General features: G+C 36.6%; 1 protein-coding gene across 8 annotated transcripts in view; it reads right to left on the minus strand.

Moving 5' to 3' along the window:
* The window catches only part of PPARG (peroxisome proliferator activated receptor gamma), a 128,867-nt gene that overhangs the window by 32,079 nt on the left and 69,294 nt on the right, over window positions 1-27,494 (minus strand). For all 8 annotated transcript variants that reach the window (XM_075996322.1, XM_012785269.3, XM_075996325.1 and 5 more), the window contains 3 exons: window positions 15,845-16,072; window positions 14,295-14,464; window positions 5,581-5,719 (listed from right to left, as the gene is read on the minus strand). In XM_075996322.1, the coding sequence (XP_075852437.1) occupies window positions 5,581-5,719; window positions 14,295-14,464; window positions 15,845-16,072 (537 nt within the window). The remainder of the gene's footprint in view (window positions 1-5,580; window positions 5,720-14,294; window positions 14,465-15,844; window positions 16,073-27,494) is intronic.

A 27,494-nucleotide genomic window follows, 5' to 3' on the forward strand; every position in this document is an offset into this window, starting at 1 on the left:
AACACAATATAAAACTGAATTTTTAATTTTCTCCTCTAAATTGGCTCCTTTCTTGGTTAATTCATTTTATCACCCAATCTAGATATTCTGAACAATCTTTGACAACCTCTCTTACCTCAGGCATTTTGATTCATTCATCACTGCTCTGATATTTCTCTCAATTTCCTTCCTTCTCACCCTTCTTGATGTTTAGCTCCTAATATGACATTAGTCTTCTGATTCTAGTCTTTTCTCTCTGTAATTTATCCTTTTTACTGCTTTTGGTAGTTTGTCTTTGGGTAATACAGAGCTGATCACTCCCTTGCTTTTTAAGGCTTAGAATGTGCTGTGTCTGTTGCGGGAAGGTATAAAACACAGAAAAGAGAGCAGGGAAGCAAAAGAGCCTTATGGAAGGGAGCATTTGAACTGGGCCTATGGAAGGACACAACTGACAGAGGCCGGATGTGTCCAAGCAGAAGGCATTTTCTAGGAACTGCGAAGAACAGCACGGCTTGCCTGACCGGTAGGAGGAGAGTGGGCAGGGTGGGGAGTGGCCGGTTCCACCTCGGTGGTGCTGGCCGCCACCCCGTCCAGTGGCAGAACTGCCTGTGTGGCCCTGCTGCCATGTGCATTAGGACTGTCAGCTTTTCTGAAAATCAACATTTGGGTAATTTTCCTTTACATCTCAAAGAAGACTAAAGAAAAATAAAGGAATAGGTTAATGTTTAAATCTATTTGCCATTTCCCCCCTTTCCCAATATAGAATAGAGCTTACACAGCATTGAGAAAACTACCTTAAAATTGCTGAGTGCTGCAAAAATTGGTGAAACTATTTTTCTGGATTTTTATGAAGCTACTAAGAGATTATTTTAATGTCGTCGGCTTTTTGTTTTAAATACAAGAAAAAAAACCTATCATTTATATCATAGGATATCCTAATCGGCAAAGGTAAGATTACACTAATTTGTGAAAAATGTAATTTTTATCAAATCTCAGTGTTATAGGGAAAACCTAACTGAATGACTCATAAATAACATAAGTTAATTTTTTTCTCCTTTAGGTTATTTTTAAAAATGCACCTCAGCTGGGTGCAGTGGTGCTCGCCTGTAGTCTCCGCTACTCAGAAGGCTGAGGTGGGAGGATCACTGGAGCCCAGGCATTCTGGCCCAGCCTGGGCAACACAGGGAAAACCCATCTCTTAAAAAAATTTAAAATTTTAAAAAATGCACTTAGCCTAAACTTATTATTTTATTATTTAGTTCATTTATAAAAAGCAGCTCTGAATGAGCAGGAATTATTTACTAGTCAAAATTCTTAATGACTAAATGATTTCATTAGAAATAAAGAGGACACATTTTAAAAATATGATTGATATCAAGGGACTGACAGGAAAACTTAAAATCAAAATCATTACTTCAAAAAACTATAAAAATGTGTGCAAGTGCTCATTTGACTGCAAGTATTTTTATCAAGATTCCGTAGATACCAGCTTCACTAACAAATAGTAGCTGATGCAACAACAATCACTTAGTAAGTTACATGCACCTCTGGGTGGCCTCGGAAGTGGGTATTTATTTCTGCTTTATTTTCATTTTGAGCTTTCCTCTCAAGTGGTGTCTAGACATGGTATTGAATTGATTGTGTTTGAGATGACTCAGGAAGACTTCTGAGCAATCAGTGGGATTAACCCATGGTCTAGAAATGATGGACTGTTACGTGACCAAAATAATTGGAACATGTGTTTATCTTCATTACTTATAGAAAAACAAAAATGTGTTTCCAAAGCATACCAGTCAATTGAACACCTGGGTACTTTTCTACCCAATGGTGAAAATGACTATTTGAGAAACAACTATGTTTCCAACCAGAAGAATTCTGAAATTACATTCTTCTACAACATTTAGGCTACATGTCACAATCAAAATAAAAGTTCCTTCCAAAGAGCTTTAACCATACATAGCCTAATATACCATTTATACTTTCCTTAACCCAGACTACTTCAGATTTGTACTGTGGAGCCGGGTCACATCCCCAGACAATCATCAAACTAACTGCCTTAAATTGCTGCACAATTGATCAGAACATATAGACCTGATTCAGGCGTATGAATTACACTTTTAAGGCACCAAAACACATAGGTAAAAACTTTTAAATTCAGGCAACTGGTGTTCCTGGTGCCTATATATTTGGGCAGACAGTAACACTGTCTACAAGGTACAGAATAGCTGATTGAAAAGTGAAAAATTCAGTGGGTTTGGTTGTTTGATATAGAATTTTCAAAGTTGAAAGGACATAGTGATCGTTTCAATTCAGTGACTGTTCACTAATACTCCCTAGGGCCGTGGGGGTTCCCTAATGGTTACTCTAGAAGCCTCCTTCCAAGCTGTGAGAACATGGCAAGGGAGAAGCTAAGTGTATCGGATGGACTAAATGGAGACCAAAGAGCAGAAATGAAAGTAACACAGAAAAGAGTCGATGTGCTTTGGGGTATGTTCATGGCTTCTTGTGCATACTGAAAACAGCTGGGTGCTGACTTGGGTATAACACTAGAAGCTTCTTTTGATAACTTAAAAAGGCATTCTATAGGAATAAAAACCTTGTAACTACTGGCTTCACATTGGCCAAAGCCATGGATTTTAAATAGTGACTACAACGTCCTAGAAAACTTTACATTTAGAAATGTTTTCTTCATCATAATAGGCAAAACTAATCAAAATCTAGTTGTTGAGTTTGATGTTTTCTTTTTTGTGTAGCAAACAAATTCCCATAAAAACCCTAAGAAAGGATTTTCTTAGTCGTGTTTCGAATCCTTTAAGTGTTGGACTGCATAAGTTTCTGATGTCATAATATCTAATTCCTATTTCTCTTGCCTTTGCTGGAAGAGCTGCGTGCTCCCAGACCGCCCTCTCCCTAAACAGAGCAAGTAATTGCTAAATGAAGTCAGAAGATTACCCTATCAGCACATTTACGATAGCTTTCTTTGACTTTTCTGGAAGGAGAAAATTTTACCATCCATATTACATAGGTTGGGCTTTAAATAATATTTGCATATAAACAATAAGCAATAAAAGATTTATTTTATGTGGATGTGTATAATGCCTATGAGCAATAGGAAATATATTCTACATCCATGTGTGCAGTGCCTGCTAAGTAATAGGAATTATATTTTACATGAATGTGTGAAGTCACACTTTTTTTAATCGAGAATAAATAGAAAAGGTGGAACTGGCACACTTTCCTAGGCTGTCTCCGTAATAATGACCTCAAAGTCAATGATTTCTTCATAAACATGAAATAAGTTTATTGCAACTTGATTGCATCACCTAAAATATAACCCTTGACTTGAAAACTTGCCCTTAATGTTTTATGAGGTCTGAAATAAAAAGGAAACTAATGGAATTAAACCAGCAAATTATTTTGCAACCCATGACTGCAGTTATATACTGCTATACAGCAGATGGAGTCAATTGTTGAGAAAAGTTGGACCAAATTTCCATCCTGTTCAGTATTGTTGATAGCTCAATTCAAAATACATTCTTGTCTTTAGAGGAACTAATAATAATGATACAAATATAATTCTATAAACTTTTTTAAAGGGTAGGGTATCAATCATTTAGTGATTCCCAAATATCTTTTTTTTTTCCTTTTTTATTTCAGCATATTATGGGGGTACAGATTTTAAGGTTTCAATAAATGCCCATTCCCCCCCCCACATGTCTGAGTCTCCAGCATGACCACCCCCCAGATGGTGCACATCTCACTCATTATATATGTATATACTCGCCCCCTCTGCCCTCCCCCCTGCCCAATACCCTATTACTGTAGTACCTATGTGACCACTTAGATGCTGTTCAGTTAATACCAATTTGCTGGTGAGTATATGTGGTGCTTATTTTTCCATTCTTGGGAAACTTCACTTAATAGTGTGGGTTCCAGCTCTAACCAGGAAAATATAAGATGTGCTATATCACCATTGTTTCTTAGAGCTGAATAGTACTTCATGGTATACATATACCACATTTTATTAATCCATTCTTGGATTGATGGGCACTTGGGCTGTTTCCACAGCCTTGCAATTATGAATTGTGCTGCTATAAACATTCGAGTGCAGGTGTCTTTTTTGTAGAGTGTCACTGGATCATTTGGATTCCCAAATATCTTGATGGTTTCCACTATGAAAACCAAACATTTGCATGATAGAACAAAAATTTAATTTTCTCAGATGCTTTAGAGTCCATATAGATAAAGATTCACTTCAGTGATTATCCTCTTACCAGATCAGTTTTGAGAGAGATGAAAGCAAAAGAAAGAAAAAAGTAGTCTACCAAATGAAATGAAACTTCAGATTTATTTGATCACTTAAGCATTCTGTTGTTTGAGTCCACTGAAAGAACTAATATTTGACAAATGTAATACCATCAAGTTACAATCTAAAATTTGTTTTGTGGGCCAGTCAACCAATCAGAACAAATGGTGCTGAAGAATTCTTTCTTTAAACAGGCCTATCTTCCATGGTTTTACTAAGTTAGTTCTAGAGCTCATGAAAACATGCGTGTCCTTCTCGAGTCTTCCTCATTATTTCCCTGAGGCTTGATTTTAGATACAGGTTTAAAAAATAGAAAGTTTTATTCTCTTATGTTTCTATGGCATTGAAATTTTATAGAACTTTAAAATATTTGCTTTTTCCTCTTCACAACTCTGTATGTTCCTTGAAGTCAAGGATAGCACTATACTCATCTTCGCACAGTAAAGTGCAAAAAAATTTTTTTAAATAGTAAATAAATCTAAATTCTTATATGCCACTTAAAAGTTCCATACCCAGAAATCTTCAGGATTTTCTTAAAGCAGAAAGAAAATACTGATATATATATATATATATATATATATATATATATATATATATATATATAAAAATAAAAGTATTAATAAAATATAATTCTGGTTTTTTTTTTGTTTTTTTTTTTTTTTTTTGAGACAGAGTCTCGCTTTGTTGTCCAGGCTAGAGTAAGTGCCATGGTGTCAGCCTAGCTCACAGCAACCTCAAACTCCTGGGCTCAAGCGATCCTACTGCCTCAGCCTCCCGAGTAGCTGGGACTACAGGCATGCGCCACCATGCCCAGCGAATTTTTTTTATACATATATATATCAGTTGGCCAATTAATTGATTTCTATTTATAGTAGAGACGGGGTCTCGCTCTTGCTCAGGCTGGTTTTGAACTCCTGACCTCGAGCAATCCGCCTGCCTCGGCCTCCCAGAGAGCTAGGATTACAGGCATGTATAATTCTGTTTTTAATGCTATTAAAGCAGCATAAAAATTAATCATAATTATCATTACATGTGTTTTAAAACACAACAGTTTTTTCCATCATCTCCCACATTTTCAAGTCTCTTCTCTCATCACAGCAGATGCCAACCACAGAGAAGGATTCCCTACTAAAAGCTTACAAACACTAACCTAAATGAGAAATGTTGTATCAGCATGCGATATCCTGAATTCTGGAATTTTGTGGAAAAACTGTACATATTTTCAGTAATGGCCCTAATGTCCACTGACACTATAATGGGAATAATAAAATATATGGTGATCTGCGTTCACTTACCATTATGAGACATCCCCACTGCAAGGCATTTCTGAAACCGACAGTACTGACATTTATTTCTGCTTTTTTTGTGGATCCGACAGTTAAGATCACACCTATCATAAATAAGCTTCAATCTGATTGTCCTCCGGAAGAAACCCTGTGAAGTGATATACAAAATGACAAAGTAAATTTTAAGCAGCAACCTATGGCTAAAGGTGTACTGGCCTGGGTATGGGTTCTAGACACAGTTCTGTCCCCAGTGACTTTAGAGAAGTCACTTAACCTCTCTGTAACTCAATTTTATTTGCTACAAAATAAAAAACTAGAGGATCTCCAGCTCCTTTTTTTAGCTCTTAAAACACTTACTGACCACATCCAACTGATGTCATTGTACCTTGGCTCTACACTTGGTTTTCAGCATGCTCTAAAGAAGTGCTCTGGATTTAATGTAATGCAAATAAAACACCCTGTAATCAGTTCAGTTCTCTCTCTCTGCAAATCATTCCAACAGCCTGCTCCTGCCTTTATAACTGTGCTAAGCAGTTTGGCAAAGTTATAATCATTTCATTCTAAAACATGATCAGGGCCAATAAAAATCCACATGTGGATAATTTTTTTGGAATTCTCTATGTTGCATAATTTCCTGCAGAATTTGTTTCACTTATTTATGTTGTTGAAAGAGTGCCTCATAATCTTTGTAACCTACAGACAGAAAGAGATAATAGAAAATAACATGCGAAATAACAGATAAATCCTCGGAAAAGCTATCTCAATTATGCTAGTTTGAGGATAATTGTATATTCTGCTATATTTATATCTTTTAGAAATAACTTGAAAAAAATCTACTCAGAAATGTTTTCTAACTCCATTTTTAGGGTTCATCATATTCCTATTCATTTCTATTGTATTAATGTCTATGAAACTCAACTGTTAATGCTTTCAAATTTATCTGGCCCTGACTGGCACAAAAAGCACTGAATTAGTATTGATTCTGCCACTGATATGTATTTTTTACTTTTTTCAGATTTCTATCTTGAACTCTAGATGAGTATGCTTTACTGCTTACTTGACACTTCCACTTGGATAACAGCCGTGTCTAACCCAGCATGTCTCCAACGGAAGTCCTGACCATCACCTACAAATTCACTTCACTTGCAGCTTTCTCCATCTCAGTGGATGCAGCTCCATCCTCCCAGTTTCTCCAGCCCAAATCCCTGAAGTCACTCTTGACTTCTCTCTCCTGTGGAAAGCTCTTTCTCTAAATACATACTTGCCTATAGCCCTCACTGTCCTCAAGTTTTGTTCTCATCTCACCTTCTCAACGAGGCCTCCCCACCCTATTTAATGCCATGGCCTGTCCTTGCCCCACCACTCTCCTGGAGCTCTTGATCCACTTTGCTCTAGTTTTTTTTGTTCCAATAGCACTTATGACTAACATACTACAGAACTTACTTATTATGCCTAAGTGTTTGTTCTCCCACAGCTCAATTAAAATTGTGAGCTCCACAAGGGCAGGGATTGTCTCTTATATCCAAACTCCTATGACAGTGCTCCATTAAAACTTATTGAATGAATATATGAGTCACTTAACTTCTTCTCCAGACCTCCCCTTTTTCAGCTGTAAAATGAGAAAGCACTTCCATATTCAACAGTTTGTGATTCTAAACCATGACATGACAAGGTCATGTCAACTCTGCGTTTATCATTTCCTTGCCCTTTAAGAACATACAGTTTTATCACTTAGTATGTAAAACTAAATGATACATTGTTTAATTATGCTTGTTTTGAGGCTTTACTAAGTTATGTACTAAATGTAGTTTTGGGGACTACTTTCTTTTTTAAAAATTTGGTATTAGGTTTCTAAAATTTATCCATTTTTTAGTGAGAAGCTATGATTTATTAATTTTCATAATTATACAATATTCTACTTTATGATGATACTATAATTTATTAATCTATTAGCATGTTGATGGATGTTTGAATTGTTGCTGATTTTTGCTACTATGAGCAGTGCTTCTATAAATATTCTTGTAAATATTTTACAATGTACATGCATAAGAGTTACCTAGGAATGGAGTTTCTGGATGTATGAATGTTAAACTTTACAAGAAAATGCCAAATTGTTTTCCAAAGTGGTTTTATCAGTTTACATTTCCACAAGTAGTTTATGAATGTTCTGGTCTCTCCTACATGTGTTGTTCTCAGACTTTTAAATTTTTGAATATCTACTATGCGTAAAATAGAATATAAGTATGATTTCAATTTGTATGTCCCTAATTTTTCACTTCCCAGTTTCTAACTATATTTTTCTTAAATTGTATTTTAGACATTTCTAATATATTCTAGATATTAATCTGTTATCTCTTGTGGATGCTGCAGGTGTCTTCTCCTCTCTATGACTTAGTATTCTTAAAATGTACTTTTTCACTGTTTTTATTTTTTTTAACATGTAAACATTTTCATTTCACCCTCATTCTTGAAAGATTACTGGCTATGCAGTTATTTTCTCTTAACACTTTGAATTCCATTATCTTTGTGCTTCCATTGTTGCTGTTGAGAAGTCGCTTGTCAACTGACTTCCAGGTGATCTTTCTTTTTCTCTTTGGTTGCTTTTATATACTTTGTTTGTCTCTAGTATTCTGCAGTTTTACTGCAGTGTGTTTAGGCATGGATTTCTTTTAATTTATCTTCTTGGACATGTTGTTTCCGCATCCCAGCTCATCAGTACTGGGCTTCAGTTGGGTAGGTGTTAGACTTTCTTATCCTAAGCCTTCATATTTCTGAACTTCTCTTTTATATTTTCCATCTTCTTCTAATTACTCACTACTGGTGATTATAAAATCAAAAATCAGAATAGCAGCCAAATAACACAAAAAATATGTAATTACATTGGCAAAAGTAAAAACAAACCTTTTTACCAAAGTTCCTTAGTGAGAACAGTTCTGTGTTTTACTCTTCTATCTACTGATCCGTGAAGAAGACATGCCTTTTTCATAGTCAAACACCCTATGAACCCTTCAAAAACTAAAAGAGCCTTCAAATGCCAGAAGATCCTGGACAGGCCATATTCTTTAACATATTGTTGGTCTCATTCTCAGCAATTTTTTTGCTTATCTCTTTCAGTTCAGTAATCCTTTCTTCTGCTGTGTCCAGTGTGCTAACACTTCCACTGAATTTTCATATCAGTAATTATATTTTTAACTTTTAGAAGATTCACTAGGTTTGTTTTCAAAGCTTCCTGGTCATTCCTGACACTCTAATTGTTGCTTGTTCATTGCTGTGATCCTGTCCTCTTTCTTTAAATAATTCACACATAACTGTTCTATATTCTGTATCAGGCAATCCCAATATTTATCTGTTTTCTCTGGCTATGGGCAGAGGGGGAAATCTGTATCATTTTTGTTGTTGTTGTTGGTTTTTGATGAATGTCATTTAAGGTGATTACCTGCTTATATGCTTGCTGATATTTATTTCAAACTCATTTCTTGACCTTAAAAAATGGGGACTCGGCCGGGTGTGGTGGCTCACGCCTGTAATCCTAGCACTCTGGGAGGCCGAGGCGGGCAGATTGCTCGAGGTTAGGAGTTCGAAACCAGCCTAAGCAAGAGCGAGACCCCGTCTCTACTATAAGTAGAAAGAAATTAATTGGCCAACTAATATAGTCCCAGCTACGCGAGAGGCTGAGGCAGCAGGACTGCTTGAGCCCAGGAGTTTGAGGTTGCTGTGAGCTAGGCTGACGCCATGGCACTCACTCTAGCCTGGGCAACAAAGCAAGACACTGTCTCACACAAAAAACAAAACAAAACAAAACAAAAAAACCTGGGGACTCTCATAGGGTCTAAATTAGGAATTCTTTCCTCCAAGGAGAATTTGCAGATGCATCTGCTGAAAGCCAGGGGTGCTACTGAGTTATGACTACCTCTGATTCCCCTGAGAATCCCGGCTTCATTCAGAAGCCCTACACTCAGCTCCTCACCGATGACGCAGGAACCTTCCCTAGGAATCTGTCTTGAGGGCAACTGTACCCCAGCACCTCTCCGGGCCTCCATCATGAGGAAGACTTTGCTCTTCTAAGCGTGCCTGCAGTTCACAGCTCTGGGCCTAGGGTTTGTTGGTTTGTTTTGTTTCACTGATGCTGTTTTGGGGAGTTTTCCTTACATCTTATGAGAGCAGCAATATCTCAAAGAATATGCTCTATGTAGAATCACCTGGAAGTTGAAGGCTCTTTTATTCTCAAAACGTTCTGAGGACCTTTAGATATTAAAAAAGTATTTTTTCTTTTTTACTGATTAACAGAAGGCTAATATACAGAAGGCTAACAGTATAGAACTGTTCTCAATGATAAATATTGGTGAGAAATTCTGATTTTGGCATTGTGATCATAAATACTTTATAATATTCCTTGAATTATTTTCTCATTTTCACTTTTTAAAACTAATATTAGGGGCTGAAAATGCTGCCTGGCCAGTTGACAGTTGGATGGGTCACAGAACATTCAGTTATTTGGCATGGCTAAGGGAGGAAGGCTTTTTGACAAGAGAATTATGTTAAGTTTAACCCTTAAATGCAAATTTTTTACTTGACTCATCTGATGCCTTTCAAATGTGTATCACATTCTTTTTGTGATGATTCTAGGTCTTTCAATGTTAAAGGACAATTATTCTAAATATCATTTATGTACTGTATATGTACATAAAATCTTGAACTGAATATATACAGACCCTAGCAAACACCTTGAAACTTGCTTTTGCTTCTTTTTTTTATACTTAGTTCATGATAACCACCTGTCTCCTTGTCATCCAACTCAAGGAACCTAGAGGGAAGATGTAGGGTATTACTGAGTGTTTTCTGTAAAATTATTTATTGATGTGAAGAATGAGGCCAGCTTCTCCCAAGTTTCTTCATATTACTGATAAACTCTCTTTAACAACATTCTTCTTTATTATTTCAGAGTTCCTAAAATAATGCATTTTAAACAACTTATTCTTCTGATCATCACGAAGTCTGTTAGTCGGTGTGATGGAGATGCATCAGTCACCATTTCAGAAAAATTTTTTGTGTATATATTTATTCTAAAGTCTTCACATTTGTCTGTGTGAAAGTCATTCCTATGGTTTTTTTTGTTTGTTTTGGTTTTTTTTGGTATCATTTAAAAATTTTTTCCAACCTCTTCTCAACTGCTTACTTTTAACAAAACATCAGGGGCAATGACACCTACAAGCGGTATTGATTTTACAATGAGATTAAAAGTCCCATGTTGGACCTATGTTCTGCTTTCCCATGAAGTGGTTCTGGCACATAGAAGCTGAATCAATAAGCTATGAATGGCTTATTAGATTAAATAGATTTTCTTTTTTTTTATTTTTACTATTTATTTGATTAAATAGATTTTCATCTATTTCAATTAGATTACTATTAGATTTTAATAGATTAAAATCCTTCCTGAGATAAGGTCCTACGTAGAAATACAAAAGCAGACTACATTGTAGTGTATGGTAGATTACACTTACTTATATCTTTAGGTAACCTTATGGTTCTAAAATGATCTTTCACTAGAGATGCAAAAATAGCATGAAACCTACTAAAGAAAAAAAATGTGTCCAATTTATAGGCAATAAGTAAATGATAGCTGTGCAAGCTCTAAAGTATATATATCTCTCAGTAGCTAAAGGTTTTATTTTATGTAAGTTTGTAATATTAACACACCCAAGAATCTGTCACTATTTCACTTCAATCCAAACCCAATCTATTCATCCCCAACTGTTTGATTGAATTTTGGCAAGAATCAGTAATAGAAACCTTTTCCATCTGCACTGTAAAATTGTTTAAGAAGTCCTACCAACATCTGTCTTATGCAATATAACTATTCTTTTCAATCCATAAATTAGTCTGCAGCTTTGTGATCAACAATATTTTAATTATGGGTATAATTCACATTCTACTGAAATGGCAAATGTTAAACTGCCAAAGCACCTTTCAGAAAATAAATGCAGATGAGTTGAACACATTTGCTAACTTCATTTTCCTGACTTTTCATTGAGTACTGATGACCTACGGAGATATCTTTGATTACTGAAAGCCACTGGTCTAATGTGGCTGTATTCAGAATGTGGCAGGAGTTTTGTTTAGTTCCAAAGAAGCAAAAAATGAGTAATTGTATTCCTTCAGATTCAATATTTTATAATGGTGGTTCTCAAACCTTTTGGTCTCAGGGCCCCTTCACTCTGCTAAAAATTATTAGAGACTCAAAGAGCTTGTGTTTATATGGGCTGCCTCTACTGATGTTTATCATACTAGAAATTAAACTGAGAAATTATTATGCACAAGAACATGAAAGCAAACATTTCATTAGCCACTAGAGTTATGTCATCAGCCCAGATCATGTAGCTTCCAGATACTACAATTATACCCCTGAGAGAATGAGAGTGAAAAAGGTAAATAACAATTTATTATTATTATGAAAATAGTTTCAACTTCATGGATGTCTTGAAAATGTTTTAGGGACTCCTAGGGGTCCCCAGACCACACTTTGAGAATGCTAACTTATACTTGGAGAAGCCAGATGATATGGTTGCATTTTTCTTATTCTCATTTTTAAAATGTATATTAATAGATGTCTATTTTCCCTTCCCAAGTGAGATCATTTTCTTTGTATTTTAGTCTAGGAATTTTGTAATCCACATTTTGGATGGTTTGTGAATTACTGCAGGTTAGTATACAATACTATTAATTTCTTCTGTTGTTTTTCATTAAATTTTTTTTTTTTAAATCTGGGGTAGGTTAAGGACTCCCCTGTATTTTTCAGGTTTTACTAGGTGTTTATTCTCCATCTCTGTCTTCTACCCTTCCTAATCCTAACTTGAAGGCTCTTGGATTTCTTTCTTCCTCTTCTCTCTTCTTTTTGCTACTTTTCTCTTTTGCTTGCTTCCTTTTTTAAGTTTTGGTGTCCTTGGAACTTAGATTTATCACTATAACTAACTACTGACAATGTTTCTGTCTTCTGATTTTCAGCTATTCTTAGTAACTTTAGCTCTCCACAAATATGTGATTAATAGGATCATGGTAGAATAATTTAAAGGTTCTAGTTTTGTAAGTGCTTTACCAGCTAATAAAAAACAATAACTTATTGTGGAAACTTAGCAAATCGTGCTGCTTTTATTTATTAACATAAATTATCAACATGACCAAAACTGAATGGTTTCTTCAGTTAAATATGGCTCAGAATTTAGCAACAATTTACTCGCTCAAAAATGGTATAAATCTAACTCAATAAAATGATATGCTCTTACTACTTACCAAGATCTTAGATAATTAACTACATATAGTGATTTCATATAAAAGCATACATTTTTTTTAGCTTGGTTTTAATCACAGAATGAATGGGTTTTAATGTTTTAAATAAAAGCATCTCTTGCCAATAAGTACTTTAAGGAGTCATTTTGAAATTAAAGACCTTAGTGATGAATGAGACCTCGGGGAGCCAATCTAACCAAGTCACTTTACACACGGGGACTGAGGGACACAGTGTGCATGTCACTGGCTAGTGACTTTGGCAAGTAGCAGAGCTGACTACTAGTTCACCTCTTTTCACTGTACTAGGTTGCCTTTAGAGCAATAAACGGTTTGTATTGAAGGGACTTTAGAGAACATCCAATTCGACTCTATCATTTTATAGATGCAAAAACTTAGGTAGAATATGGTCTAATAATGATCTATGTAAAGGTACCCTGCATGAGATCTGCTCCCTAGTAAAAATTCCATAAAAGTCAGTTTCCTTGTTTGGCTCATGATCCAGTTAGAAACCCAGATGTCCGACCTCTTCCCTAACTGCTGTTCTGTTTCTTTATTCTGAATAAAAAGCTCAACTGAGGCCATGTTTTTTTATAAGGTAAATATTTATGAATAATTTATTCTGTGCCCTGGAGAATATAATAAATCCTATTTTATTCATTGAGTATATTAAAATTGTTTTAAAAGATTGTATATTAAAATGAGTAGATTAACATTTTCTTAATAATTAAGCAGCATATTACTAAATGTCTGACTTTTCAAAAATACTCTTTTTTCACAAAGGAAGGAGGTGAAGACAAACAGTATCTCCTTTCCAAAGCTGTTGTACCTGCTTGCCTGTCCGCAACACGCGGCCCACACTGATGCTGGAATAAGGAAACAGAACACTGGTTCTGGAGTCAACACAATCTAAGGAGTCACAGCCCAGACCTAGACCTGCTACAGACTAACAGATGACCCTGGGCAAGTCTTGCTGATCCATAATTCCTACATCAGCAATGAGGCCATTGCAGATGTAGGAATTATGCTAAACCTTATAGGACTGCTCTAAAAGATAAAATGATACACAGACATAAACAACGTGTCAAACCTTACATATATAAAATATTACACAGTATAGTGAAAAGAACACTAGAGAATTCAGGAAATCTGGGTCCTGGTGCTGGCTTATCACTGTCTTAACATGACACCTTGGAGAAGTCACCTTTTTGTAAAAATCTGCAAGATTTAGATCAGCGTCTCAAAAACCAATTTGGAGAAAGGGAAGGAGGGCAAAGCCATCCTGCTTTTATCAGTTTGCAAATATTCTATCATTTAGAGAAGCGGCTCTGCCAAAAAAAAAAAAATGTTTGACAATTTTATCTCAACTCCTTGAAAAGTGTCTGCAACCAGAAATGAAATAACAGGCAGAGAAGTTCTCGTAAGAGTTCTCTCTTTTGTACCTTGCACCCTTCGCACGCGTGGACTCCGTAGTGGAACCCGGAAGCTTTGTCCCCACACACCCGGCACTCAATCGCCACGAGGGCGCTGGGGGGCTCTTCATGGGGCTTGCTGCAGAGCTGAGACTTTTCAGAATAGTAAGGTGGGGACGCAGGCTCCACTTTGATGGCACCTGTGTGTTGAGAATGTGAGGGGACAATTACCACACGAAAAACAACCCTAAAAAGGCAACAGGGCAAGTCACCATAGGACATTTTCATGTCATGTTCTTATTATTTCAGTGTAGAAGCACAATGGAACATGAACAAACACCGGAGTTAAGGCAAGAAAAAGCAGTCTTTGTAATTATAGGCAAGTCACAACATCTCTGAGCCTCACCTGTAAAAATAAAATGGGTTTGGGAACTAAGTCTGTAGTTCTATAAGCCCTCAACGCCCCGCAATGCTATAGCTCTAACAGACAATATGCAGGATTTGACACAAGGAAGCTTATTTTGCTAGGAAACGTGATGCATTTGGCATTCCTCATGATATTAATTATATATTTTATTTAAATGTTGCATTTTAGAAGTATTTTTAAACCACTCCTGCAAAAGAACGTTGCTGTGAAAAGGTCGTGGCGTGCCCAGCTTGCAGGCACATGAAAATAAGAGCCCAGTTTACCATCAGTGTTGAGTTAAAGGAGGTCATTTGTAAAATAATCTGATAGAGGGTGGGAGAATCTATAGAAAAGTAAGCACTACCTTTTACTGGTTAGGTTCAGGCCCATTACATTTCAATATTAGGCTCTAACTGAAAACCACACAGATATACATAACCAAGTGTATCATTTATCTAAAAAAAAAAAACTAGAAATACAGGAAATTCTTACTTATTGTCAAGTAATGGTTGCCAATTACATAGCGGTGGCTTTGGAGAATGAGCATGTCAGCCCACACAAGATAAAAATCAAGGAAATAGCATCGCAGAAATATATTTTATCTCGAAAAGTGCAGTTCTAGTTTTTCTTGGGTCTGATGCTTGATGTTAATGTAGTTAATGGCATGAAGCTTTATCAATAGGCTACAGTGTTAAAATACAAATTTGTGTTGAAAAATAGGTTTCAGTATAAATTTCTCCAATGACAGAAAAAAAAATGGACTATAGTAATAGTAATTTACTATGATGAGTTATACAAGGTAACTTGGAACTGTTACCTATTAACTTATAAAGGGCCAAAAGAATTCAAAGTTTGGATGATGGACTCTTAGCCTAAGAAACAATTGGCAGAGGAATAATGCTAGGAAATGTTAAGAAGGAAGAAAACAAGAAAAGAAAGAAAGAAGTGAGGAAGGAAGAAGTGGGGAAAAAAGGAAAAGAGTGACCTGGGACCACCTTCCTTTTTGGCATATTGTAGACACCTAATATTTCATAGAAAAAAAGGATGAATAAATGAATGGTAAGTGCCTTCTCTATAGAGTTTTAGTCTTTGGAACAGTATTTATTCCAGGGTTATTGAGAGATTAGTCTGAGTCCAGTCTCAGTAGTCTGAAAAGCGAAAATAAACATCATACTTTGGTACTCTTGGAGTTTCAGGTCATACTTATAATCAGCAACCATTGGGTCCGCTCTTGTGTATGGGATGTCTTCATAGTGTGGACTAGAGATACTGGAGAAATCAACAGTGGTGAAGGGCTTGATGTCAAAGGAGTGGGGGTGGTCGTCCATCATGGAAAGATCCACGGAGCTGATCCCAAAGTTGGTGGGCCAAAAGGGCATCTCTGTGTCCACCATCGTAATTTCTGAAAGAGGGAAAAAAAGAGTAGCTATGAAGTTAAGTCCTGGAGAACAGAGCAATCTTCTAAAGACATATAGAAAGGGAGGTGAAAGTCTTTGATAAAGTAATCTCATCTAGGTTATCCCAATGAGGGAAGGAACATAACCACCTTATTAGTGCTGCCCAGGTTGTTTTACAATAGGAAGGAGGTCACGGGGCCCTTGCGTGGGTATCACAGCAAAGAACCTATGATGGTAGAGGTGCACATCGTGTGTTCATGTACACGTCCTACCAACGCCCTGCTCTCATCATCTTCCACAGAAGATCACCAATTGAGTCTGTTAATGATTGTTTTATTTATTTAAATTTTTTCCAGGTTTATTGGGGTATAACAGACAAACATTTTTGTATTTAACGTATACCATATTATGCTTTAATACACTGTGAAATGATTACCATAATCATGAAATGATTACCATAATCATAATCACCGTGTGTGTGTGTGTGTGTGTGTGTGTGTGTGAGTGAGTGTTGAGAACACTCAAGACCTACTCTCTTAGCAAATTTCAGGTATATGATACAGTATTATAAACTACATGACTTTGCTGTACACTAGGTCTCCGTAACTTATTTATCCTGCATAACTGAAATTTTGGCCAACATCTTTCCATTTTACCCACCCTCCAGCCCCCAGAAACCACCATTTTACTCTCTGCTTCCATGAGTTCAACACTTTTAGAGTCCACATGTGAGTGAGTTCATGTAGTATTTGTCTTTCTGTGCCTGGCTTATCTCCCTTAGCCTAATGTGCTCTGGGCTCATCTGTGTTGTCCCAAATGGCAAGATTTCCTTCTTTTGTAAGGCAGAATAATATTCCATTGTGTATGTGTGTGTACATATATATATAACTACACTGTAATTTTTTTATCCATTCATTTATCGACAGATGCTTAGGTTGATTTCATATTTTGGCTATTATGAATAATGCTGTAATGAAATGGGAGAGCAGACAGCTCTTCAACATACTGATTTCATTTCATTTGGATATATACCCAGAAGTGGGATTATTGGATCATACAGTAGTTCTATCTTTAATTTTTTGAGGAACCTCCATTCTGTTTTCAATAGTGACTGTACCAATTTACATTCCCACCAACATAAGGGGTCCCTCTTATCCAAACCCTCATCAACACTTGTTATCTTTTGTGTTTTTGATAATCAGTTTGAGGTGATATCTCATTGTGGTTTTGATTTGCATTTCCCTGACAATTGGTAGTGTTGCATACCTTTTCATATACCTTCTTAGGAAAAATGTCTATTCAGGGCCTTTGCCCATTTTTTGAAACTGGGTTATTTGTTTTCTTGCTATCGAGTTGGTTGAGTTTCTCATGTTTTGGACATTAACCCTTATCAGAGGTACAGTCTGCAAATATTTTCTCCCATTCTGTAGGTTGTCTCTCCATTCTGTTGGTAATTTCCTTTGCTGTACAGAGCCATTTTAGTTTGATGCAATCTGTTAATGATTGTTTTTAAAGAGCACAGAGTTATAGGATAGTTTTATTCTCTTGAAATTAGAGACTCTAGAAAATTTTCTCTTTAGGATGAAAATTTTGCTATCCCACTCTGTTTTTAATGCTTTTGTGTAGGAGAAAAGTTGGCAAATTAAATTTAGGTAAATGAATTTATTCTTTAACTGCATTCTAAAATAATTTTATTCTTAAAGGAGTACTAAAATAACTTTTTTTAAAAAAGGAAGGTCCCTTCTGTACTACGAAAAATTACTCAAATATTTAACTTTTCTATGGATACAGCTTTTCTTAAAGAGGAGAGAGTTTCCCGACATTGGGAACAGAAAGGTTAGAGATACATGGGAACATTACATTAAACCTGAGAGAATGTCAAAATCAGAATCTGGCCCAGCATTAATTTTAACCACCCGCCCTCCAAATAAAACAGAGATGGAAACAAGAAAACGTATAAAAGACAAAGGGAAAAACATTTACGTGGATTCTAAAGGCACAGAATAACCAGTTTCATGAATTGTCTGCCCAAGATGATACATGCCACATGCATTTTTCTAAATATGATCTGTTGTCACAGTAAGTGCAACAAAACCCTGACCAGTTTTGGTTCTAAGTACTTAATGTGAACTTGTGAGCCACTGAGTGTGTAGACTTTAAAACTTTATGCAATAAGTACTTGTCTGACTCAGTGTACCTGAAACCAGTCATTATTCAAAGTGGTGCCAAAAAAGCAGTCACCAAGTATTTTAAACATTAACTCTTTGGCCAAAAACAGTGGTGGGAACTGACAGCGGAGACACAGGGTGAACTGCCCTGACGCTCTAGGGCTCCTGAAGTCATGGGCTCACCTGTCTCACTTGCACTCATGTCACCACCAGCTAACAAAGGGTTTGCCTCATAGCAGGTGCTCATTACATATATATTAAATACTCAATAAATGGATGAACACATGAGTTGGCTGTGAAATTTTAGTACACGGGCAGGGGGAAGGAGGGGAACAAGCTGATACTTATTCGAGCACCTCTCATGTGCTCGGCACATCCTACCTTTTATTCCATGTAATCTGAGATATTTTCCTGACTTTGCAGTTAAGTAAGCTAGGATGTGGGTACAGTGACTTGCCCAAGGTCCACTAGCTAGAAAGTAGAAGATGCAAATTCAAGATTGACCCAGAAACCCTAACCTGTATATATTCTTTTTACTCTGTCACCTGTGGAGGGAGGACCACGCTCCTAGGGCTCTCTGGGAACAGGACGCTCGCTTGTCCCCAGCAAGCAGAGAGCTAAGAAATCTGTTCTCAGTGACTAACTCTTGCGTGAGATTAAAGATTTCAGTCATGGTCTTCAGAGGAAAAACAAAATGCCTGGGAAACACGAACAAGGACACTAGTCCTGTGACTGTGCTCCCGTGGTTTCAAGAGGACTCCTTAGGCACCATTTGGGTCCACATGTCTGAGTATCTACATGAACAAGTGCCCAAACAGCCTTAAAGTATCCGTGTTGTAGTGTAAACACTGCACACCAAAAAGAGGAATGTGTATTGATGACAGAGTAAAGGTCATACTGGGCCTCAATGACATCCAGAAAAACGTCTGTGCTCCTAACGATAGGGGCACCCATCCAACTGTGCCTGTTGTTTAAAGATTCATCTAGACCTACCAAGCCCAGGTCCCTCCATTTATTTTGTCTATCTCCTCAGCAGGCTTAATTTTCACCTCTGTTTTCATCTTGGTATAACTTACTTTCATATTAAAGTATATTTCTCTTGTCTAGACTGTAATATCCACAAAAGTGGTTTTATCAACTATTTCTCACTATGACAATTGCAAAGTCTTCCACATACAAAATGAAGGCTGACTAAGTGAGTTAAAAGTAGTGAATATACCACTGTATGAATACTGGGAAATGAAAATAAGGATGAAAAAATATCTGGGTTGCAGGAGAAATTGGTTGCTCATCATTGTACTGGTTTAATTTTTTTCTTTTATTTCAGAATACTATGAGGGTACAAACATTTTAGTTACATTTTATATCATTGCCTCTCCCTAGCGGGTGTTAGAGGGCTGCCCTTCCCCTCCACAACGCTAACCATGTCCTACAGTTGTGAATTTACTCCCCCAACCCCCCATCCCTGGAGAACAGTACTATCTTGTAAGCACCATAGTGTTAGTCAGTACCAATTTGATGGTGAGTACAAGTGAAACCTATTCTTCCAATCTTGTGTTACCTCACTTTGGATAACGGGCTCAAGCTCAATCCAGGAAAATAAAAGAAGTGCTAGATCACTGTCGTTTCTTATAATTGAGTAATATTCCATTATATATATATACCGAATTTTAATCATCCACTCACGAATTGACAGGCACTTAGGTTGTTTCCATATCTTTGCAATAGTGAATTGTGTTGCCATAAACATTTGAGAATGTCTTTTGCTCCTTTGGGTAGATGCCTAATAGTGCTATTGCTGGATTGAATGGTATTTCTATTTTTAGCTCTGTGAGGTTATCTCCAAATTCTTTTCCACAGAGGTTGCACTAATTTGCAGTCCCACCAACAGCATAAGAGTGTTCTTGTCTCTCTGCATCCTTGCCAGCATTTGTTGTTTTGGGATTTTTTGATAGAGGCCAATCTCACTGTTTTGTTTCATCTTTAATATACAACTTCAATCACCCCTGCCAATTGAAGCCATGCTTCTTAATACAAGAATCATATCTGTAGGGTTCATCTATTGTCTTGAGAAGTTTGGGGGAAAATTGTAAAGATAAAATAGTCATTTATGTGTTAAGGAATACAATGAAAAGTTTATGTGATTTTTGAGGTGTAACACAAAATTCCTAAAAAAAAAATTTGTATCTGCAGCATATTTTGTTGCTAAAATTTTGGATGGCTCTTTTTTTTTTTTTGTTTTTTTTTGAGACAGAGTCTCACTTTGTTGTCCAGGCTAGAGTGAGTGCCGTGGCGTCAGCCTAGCTCACAGCAACCTCAAACTCCTGGGCTTGAGTGATCCTTCTGCCTCAGCCTCCCGAGTAGCTGGGACTACAGGCATGCGCTACCATGCCCGGCTAATTTTTTATATATATATATATCAGTTGGCCAATTAATTTATTTCTATTTATAGTAGAGACGGGGTCTCGCTCTTGCTCAGGCTGGTTTTGAACTCCTGACCTTGAGCAATCCGCCCGCCTCGGCCTCCCAAGAGCTAGGATTACAGGCGTGAGCCACAGCGCCCGGCCTAGGATGGCTCTTTTTTTAAAGAACAGTTTTAGGTTTGCATAAAAATTGAGCAGAAATTACAGTTCCCATATATGCCTCCCTTCCTCTACCATCCACGCGTAATTTCTTCTATCAGTAACATCTACACTAGTGCGGTGTACTTGTTACAACTGATGAACCAATACTGACACACTGTCACTAACTAAAATCCATAGTTTACATTTGGGTTCACTCTTGGCATGTAAGTTCTATGGGTTTTGACAAATGCATAATGCCATGCACCTGCCACCACAGTATTAGACAGAATAGTTTCATGGCCCTAAACAGCCCCTGTGCTCCAGGGAGGAATGCTACATTTTATTGTCCTCTACTATTAAGGGCATATTGGTGGAAAAGCCAGAAAAACACTGAACTATACAATAAATCAAACTGTTTTAGCTTGGCATTCAAACCCCCCGACACCGCTCTTACTTTTTCAGAGGTTATCTCAGACCTCATTCCTATTCTTGGCATATCCTGCAGTTGGGCATGTCATATTATTTGCCCTGCATCTTCTGGTCTGCTCCTCTCTGTTCATGCAGTTTCCTGCAGCTGCTGCATCTTCTTCTTACCTCTCATCTCTTCACATTACAAGCCTACTTGTCTTTCAAATCCAGTCCAAATGCCACTTTCTCCATGACTCCTCCTACTTAAAAATATTCTTCATTCTCTGTATTCCCACAGCACTTTGTATCTCTCCTTTAACTTGGATACAATTATTTGGATAGGTATCTCTGCCATTTGATTTCTAGTTTGGAGCAAAGGGACAGCATCTTAATATTTCATTTTCCTTTTAGTCTTTATGTACAGTTGTTTTTTACTAAATTCTCACCATTTGAATAATCATATTTTATGGAGAAGGGGAGAATGAGTTTTCATTTTGCTGTCAAAGATGGCAAAACAAAGGTACTTTCTCAACAGTTTAGTTTTGCTAAGACTTAAGTTCCCCCAAAAGATGTTAGTCTTCAATATTATAAATAAAATACAATCTAAGCTACACCCCCCACCCTCAACAATGTATACTCAGTTTTCTCTCTCTTGTTGATTATAGGAGGAAGATTAGGGGCTTATAGGATTTTCTTGTTTTTCTAAGTAGAAAGGACAAAGTAAGAAATACAGCTTGCCTCTTTCCTCTATGAAAACATTACCCAAACACACACTTTCCCTTCTCCCTTCCCCCTCTGCTTTTATTCTGGGACACCTTGACCTAAACAACATCACTACATGGACCACAGTTACTGGGAGACAGTGGTTCCCTAGAAGTTTTATTTTATTTTGACTTAGAGATGGGTCCAGGAAGCCTGCTTCTAATTTTGTCTCTAGAAAACATAAGCTACTGTTTCTGCCAAGCTGTAAGTTGAGTAGGTGTTTTTTGTTACTTCGTGCAATTACCCATGAAAGAACAAATGAACAAAATATTTGAATGAACAACAGCCCTTCTCAGGAACAAGTAAGTGTCTCAACTCTCCAGCTGGGTGACTTAGAGTTGTGTTGCATCAGGGTATATCCATCAATTTCACAACCTTTAGTGTGTTTCAAGCAAGCGGAAGTCTTTAGGCAGACCTAGTAAGCAAGGACATGGATTTGTGCCATTTATCTAAGACCTTCAAACCTGGCTTTAAACTCTATTACAGTCAATGAATAGACTTTTTTCATAATATTCCAAAGTATAATGTATTTCAAACAAAAATACAACCAATTTCATGCAAAAATAATTTCTTTAATCTGATAGGCATTATTTGGGAGTATGTAAGCAGATCAGAAAAGTTGCTAAATTATAAAATCAAGCCCCAGAACTATATGTCTTTGGGGTTTGATGTTGTCTTCTTTATGAAGAAGAAGAAAAAACTATTATTAGAATAACTGGGGAAATGCTACATCCCTTAGTATTTACATTAGCTAATATTAACAGAATCCTAAATTTTTGCTATATATTCTGCCAAATACTCTGCTTGGGTTGTACCATTTAATCGTCACAACAGCCCAAGAAGTAGGTATACTTATAATTTACCTTAAAGAAGAGGAAACCGAGGCACAGACCCGGAAGTGCGTAACTTGCCTCAGAGCACACGGTCACCAAGCAGCAGAGCTGGTGCTGACCCAGATGCTCTGAAGCTCCACAGCCCACACATGTGCTTTTCTAAACTGAACACCGGTTGGGAAAACACATCTCTTCCTGACCTTCCAGTTCTGTATTAACCAACAATTAATTTCAACAAATCTTCACTGAACACCTGTGATGTGCCCAGTGGCAGGGGGGCTGAGATATACCATGAAGCTGCGAGGGCAAGTTTTATCAGAGAAATGTGTAAAGATGGGCAACAAGAGGATGCACCTGAAAACCCTTTCACTGGCTCTCTAGCACTTAGTAGCTGTTGGAAATGACGTAGAGGCACTCAACCACTGATTTTTCAATCTCTTCTCATTTGTGTCAGTTTAACGTCATGGTGCTCACAACTACAGTTCTGACCTGTTTATCCAGCCCCTCCTGACTGATTTACGCAGATCACTCTGCAGCATCAACTGACTCAGGAATTTCGAATTCCTCTCCCATCAGGATAGCTGACACCGGAGACGAAAAACATACAGAAATATTAGAGCAGAAAAGGCCTTCGTGAGGTCATCTAAGTTCCTCATTTGACAGATGAAGAAAATGAGGCACAGTGATTCGTCCACAGACATCCGGGAGTCGGCGGCTGAGGGAAGGCGAGCCAGCCCGCCTGTCTCCCGGCCTGGCGTTCTCAGCGCTGCACTGTCGAGTTGTTGCTACGTGGAAATATGTTGGAAAAGGCACTTTTAACGTATGCCAATTTTCACAGACCTAATATTTTTGGCCTTAATTAATGTTTATGAATGACATCAAATTTATGAAGGAAAAAAGTCTCATGTAAGAAACCATCTACCAGATGGCAAATTTTAACAGAATACAATGCAGGAGAAATAAATCCGGAACAGAATTTATTTCTAACAAAAATATTAAACTCAGTATTAATCAAAAGGTTTAGGAAACAGTCCTGAACAGTCTAATAAAGGGAGCATGGGATTGGTCTGAGTTTTTACATGATAAATACAGATATACATATTTTCTTTGTCTTTTGCAGGTTGCTGTTCTGAATATTAACAGTAAAGAAGGATGAGAACAGTCTTGTGTTAGATGTTCTGGGTTTAACTCCTACCCTACCAGTTGGCAATTTTGTGATCTCTTTTTATCCCCAATATTAATATTATTAATTTACCTAATTATCTGCACTATTAATATTGCCTATGTCACAGAATTGTCAGGATTAAATTAGATAATCTCATTAGATTTAATTTAATTAATTTAGACAATTTAATTTAATAAGTGCAAGTAGCACTGGGCTAGATACTTAATAAGTTTTCAGTAAATATAATAATTATTATTAGTGGTAATTTTTGTTCACATTAGTAACCAGAGTACTACAGTCCTATAAAAGGTGGGCTAAAAGCCTTCACCACTACCACTAGGGGACAGGAAGAGGAAGAAACGCCAACAAAGTCCTATTGTTCAAATAGGACCACGCCTAAAACAGATGTCCTGTTTTAAAGACCTCCCGAAAAGGAGAGTCCACAGTTCCTCTGGTTACTCATTCCAACGCTTAATTGCTCTTCTGTAGCCAGGAAAGTCTATGTCTTATCTGGCATTTCCCCAAATGTTCTGTACATATGTTAATGATGTTCCTTTAAAAATAATTAAAAAGAAAAAAAATCTGATGGTGAAGTAAATTTAGGAAATGCTAGATTAAGTGAGGTTAAATAGGTTTACTGTGAGACTTCTTAGGCTAATATGCTAACCATTCCCAAGAAGATACAGAAGTGGGAAGGCACAGCATGCAACATTTGAGGAGGTTAGTATCTGATGGAATATAGTTTGTGAAATGACGATACAACCTATTTGAAGTTTGCAACTATCTTTTTTTCCATTTCCTAAACAGATAGTTATCATCCTCTGCACATTTACCCTTTACCATATATACTTGAGAAGTATTCTTAAGTTGTCCCTCAGTGTTTCCTTAACTTTAGAAAGTCTAAAGCCAAGGATTTATGATAGTTGAAACAACAACAAACTCCAAGAGAGAAAGGATTTCTTAAACCACATAGAAAGTAATCATTGTGAAGACGAATGCCCTATGTATAGAGACTATCTGCTTCCAGACAGGGGGAAAAAGTTCCATTTAAAGTATCAGAAATCAGAATGACATTGGACTTCTCAATAGTAACACTGGAAGCTAGAAAATCAATAGAACAATTTTTTTTTTCAAAATCCAGAGAAAAAAATAGTTTCCAACTTAGAATTTTATACTCAGCCAAACCATCAATTAAGTATGACAGTAGAATAAAGACATATTCAGAAATATAAGGTTACCTTCCCTGTACTCTTTCCTAGAGTTCTCTACCAGAACAAACAAAGGGAAAATATGAGATCCAGGAAACAAATCTAAACACAGAAGAGAGAGAGGTGAAAGGAAGTCCCAGGACAACAGATATAGAGTGGCCTAGAGAGAAGGCATCAGCAGGAAGAAGAAGAAGAATGCCAGGTGGGGTCACCTGAGAAAGCAGAATACCTGATATATCTGACCACTTTGAGAGGAGTTTTTATTAACTGTCAGAGAGTTCAAGGATGAATTAGTGATGAGTTACATACACAAGGAACAACAAAAAGGAGCCATTACTATGTGAAAAAAACATTAACTCCAGAAGAACAAATACGTATACAGGACAGGAAATAGCACGTAGCGTGCTGCTTGGCTCCACTACAAGCAGTACTTTCAAAGTTTTTACAAGGTGAGCAAAGACAACCGATTTCACCTCGAACTACAAGCAACAACATTGTGAAGATGAGGGGAAGGAGAAATGCGTGTTTTGCGAAAGGGAGTGTGGTGGTAAAAAGGCTAAGTCCTCATCTCCTACGGTGGGAAGTCAATGGGCAATGAATACAATTTTAAAAGTAGTGCAAGCATGTTATTCTAAAGATATGAAGAGTTAAAAGCATTGCCTGTCTGAAAGAGTTAAAAGCATTGCCTTTGAGGAGTAGGACTGAGGAGTAGGAATAGGGACTGAGGATCTCTGCTCTTCATCGAAAGCTTTGTAGTATCTGACTTTTAAAACTATGCACAAGTCTTACTTTGATAAAAGTAAAAATTAATGCCAAAATAAAAAAAATAAAAAAATAAAAAAAAGTAAAAATTAAGAAAAAATTAAATATCTTTTCATTGTGATACTTTTCCATGATTTCACCTGAGGAAGTAAATCTATTCCTTGTGTGTGTGTCCCAGTCCTCTTAAAAGGAATTATCATGCAATTATCTGGAAAAGTAGAGAAAATTTTAATGTCATTTCAAGTAAAATGAAGGAAAATCAGAAAATAATTTTGATACTTGACCAAGAGATTGCTGTCCTTTTGACTCAAGATTTAAAAAATAACTTCTACGAATTCATTCCTTTTTCTTCATGTAGTATACAGGGTTTGTTTATAGTAAAGGAGAAAAAAGGCTCTAGAACCCATTAGCAGAAGTACCAATTTAATAATAATAACTAATAGTTTTTAAGCACTAATTAAAAATAGTCCTATGGGTTATATGCAATTATTATTATCACCTAACAGATTTTAAAAATTAGACATAAAAGAGCTAAATGATTTGCCCAAGGTTATACAACTAATAAGTACAAAAGCTGGGGTTTATATTCTGTTGTAGTTTCTCTGAATACAGAACCCCTTATTTTGGACACTGTGAATTAAGAAAAGGATTAGACATAAATTTTTTGGTGTGTTGTTTGCTTCTTCAACATAAGAAAATATATTTTCGTTCTTTTGTCTACTTAAACTATATTAAAAACCAAATTCAATGTTTCTGTGGTTTGATTTCCCATTGATAGCTTTGGAAGAGGTCAAAATATTCCACTGTGTATCTGTTTATGCACATTTCTTTATAATAAGCCAGAAGGCTTCATAGCAAATTTTCAAATTCAGATCAACAAAGGGTATATCATCATCTTTAGAGGAGAACATGCTCATTAATGCTTTTTACAGTTTGTTTTCTCCTGTGTGGGCCACGTCTTGTTTAGATAGCTTGCTTAAGCTAGTCCTTAGTATCACACAACAGCACCGTGTTCTCATTCATACTCACCATCTCTGCTTCCTCAGCAGATATTCATTATGTCACACTAGCTCAATATTGGTTCTTCTGCTAAAACTACCTTTATGTATTTCTAAAGGAGGTGTTATAATAATCTATTAATAATCATGACTAAGGCTAAATCTGCTGAACAGTGTCTCTGGTTAAGTTGAAATTCCTACTTTGCCTAGTGCATACCAACAGCAAATGAAGAATGGAGCTTATTTAGAAATGAAAGAGGGGATATCACTACAGATCTCATGGATGTTAGAGGATAATAAAGGAATACTCTGAATAACTCTATTCTCACAAATTCAATAACCTAAATGAAATGAACTCATCCTTGAAAGACACAATCCATCAAAACTTAAACAAGAGGAAATACACAAATTGAATAGGCCTATATTTATGAAAGAAATTGAATTAATAATTAATAACCTTCCAAAACAGAAACCATCAGACCAAGAGGGGTTCACTGGTAAATTCTAGGAAACATTTAAGGAAGAAATTATACCAATTCTCTACAATATTTTTCAGAAT

The sequence above is a fragment of the Microcebus murinus genome, chromosome 21, assembly GCF_040939455.1.
Source record: "Microcebus murinus isolate Inina chromosome 21, M.murinus_Inina_mat1.0, whole genome shotgun sequence".
Taxonomy (NCBI): Eukaryota; Metazoa; Chordata; class Mammalia; order Primates; family Cheirogaleidae; genus Microcebus; species Microcebus murinus.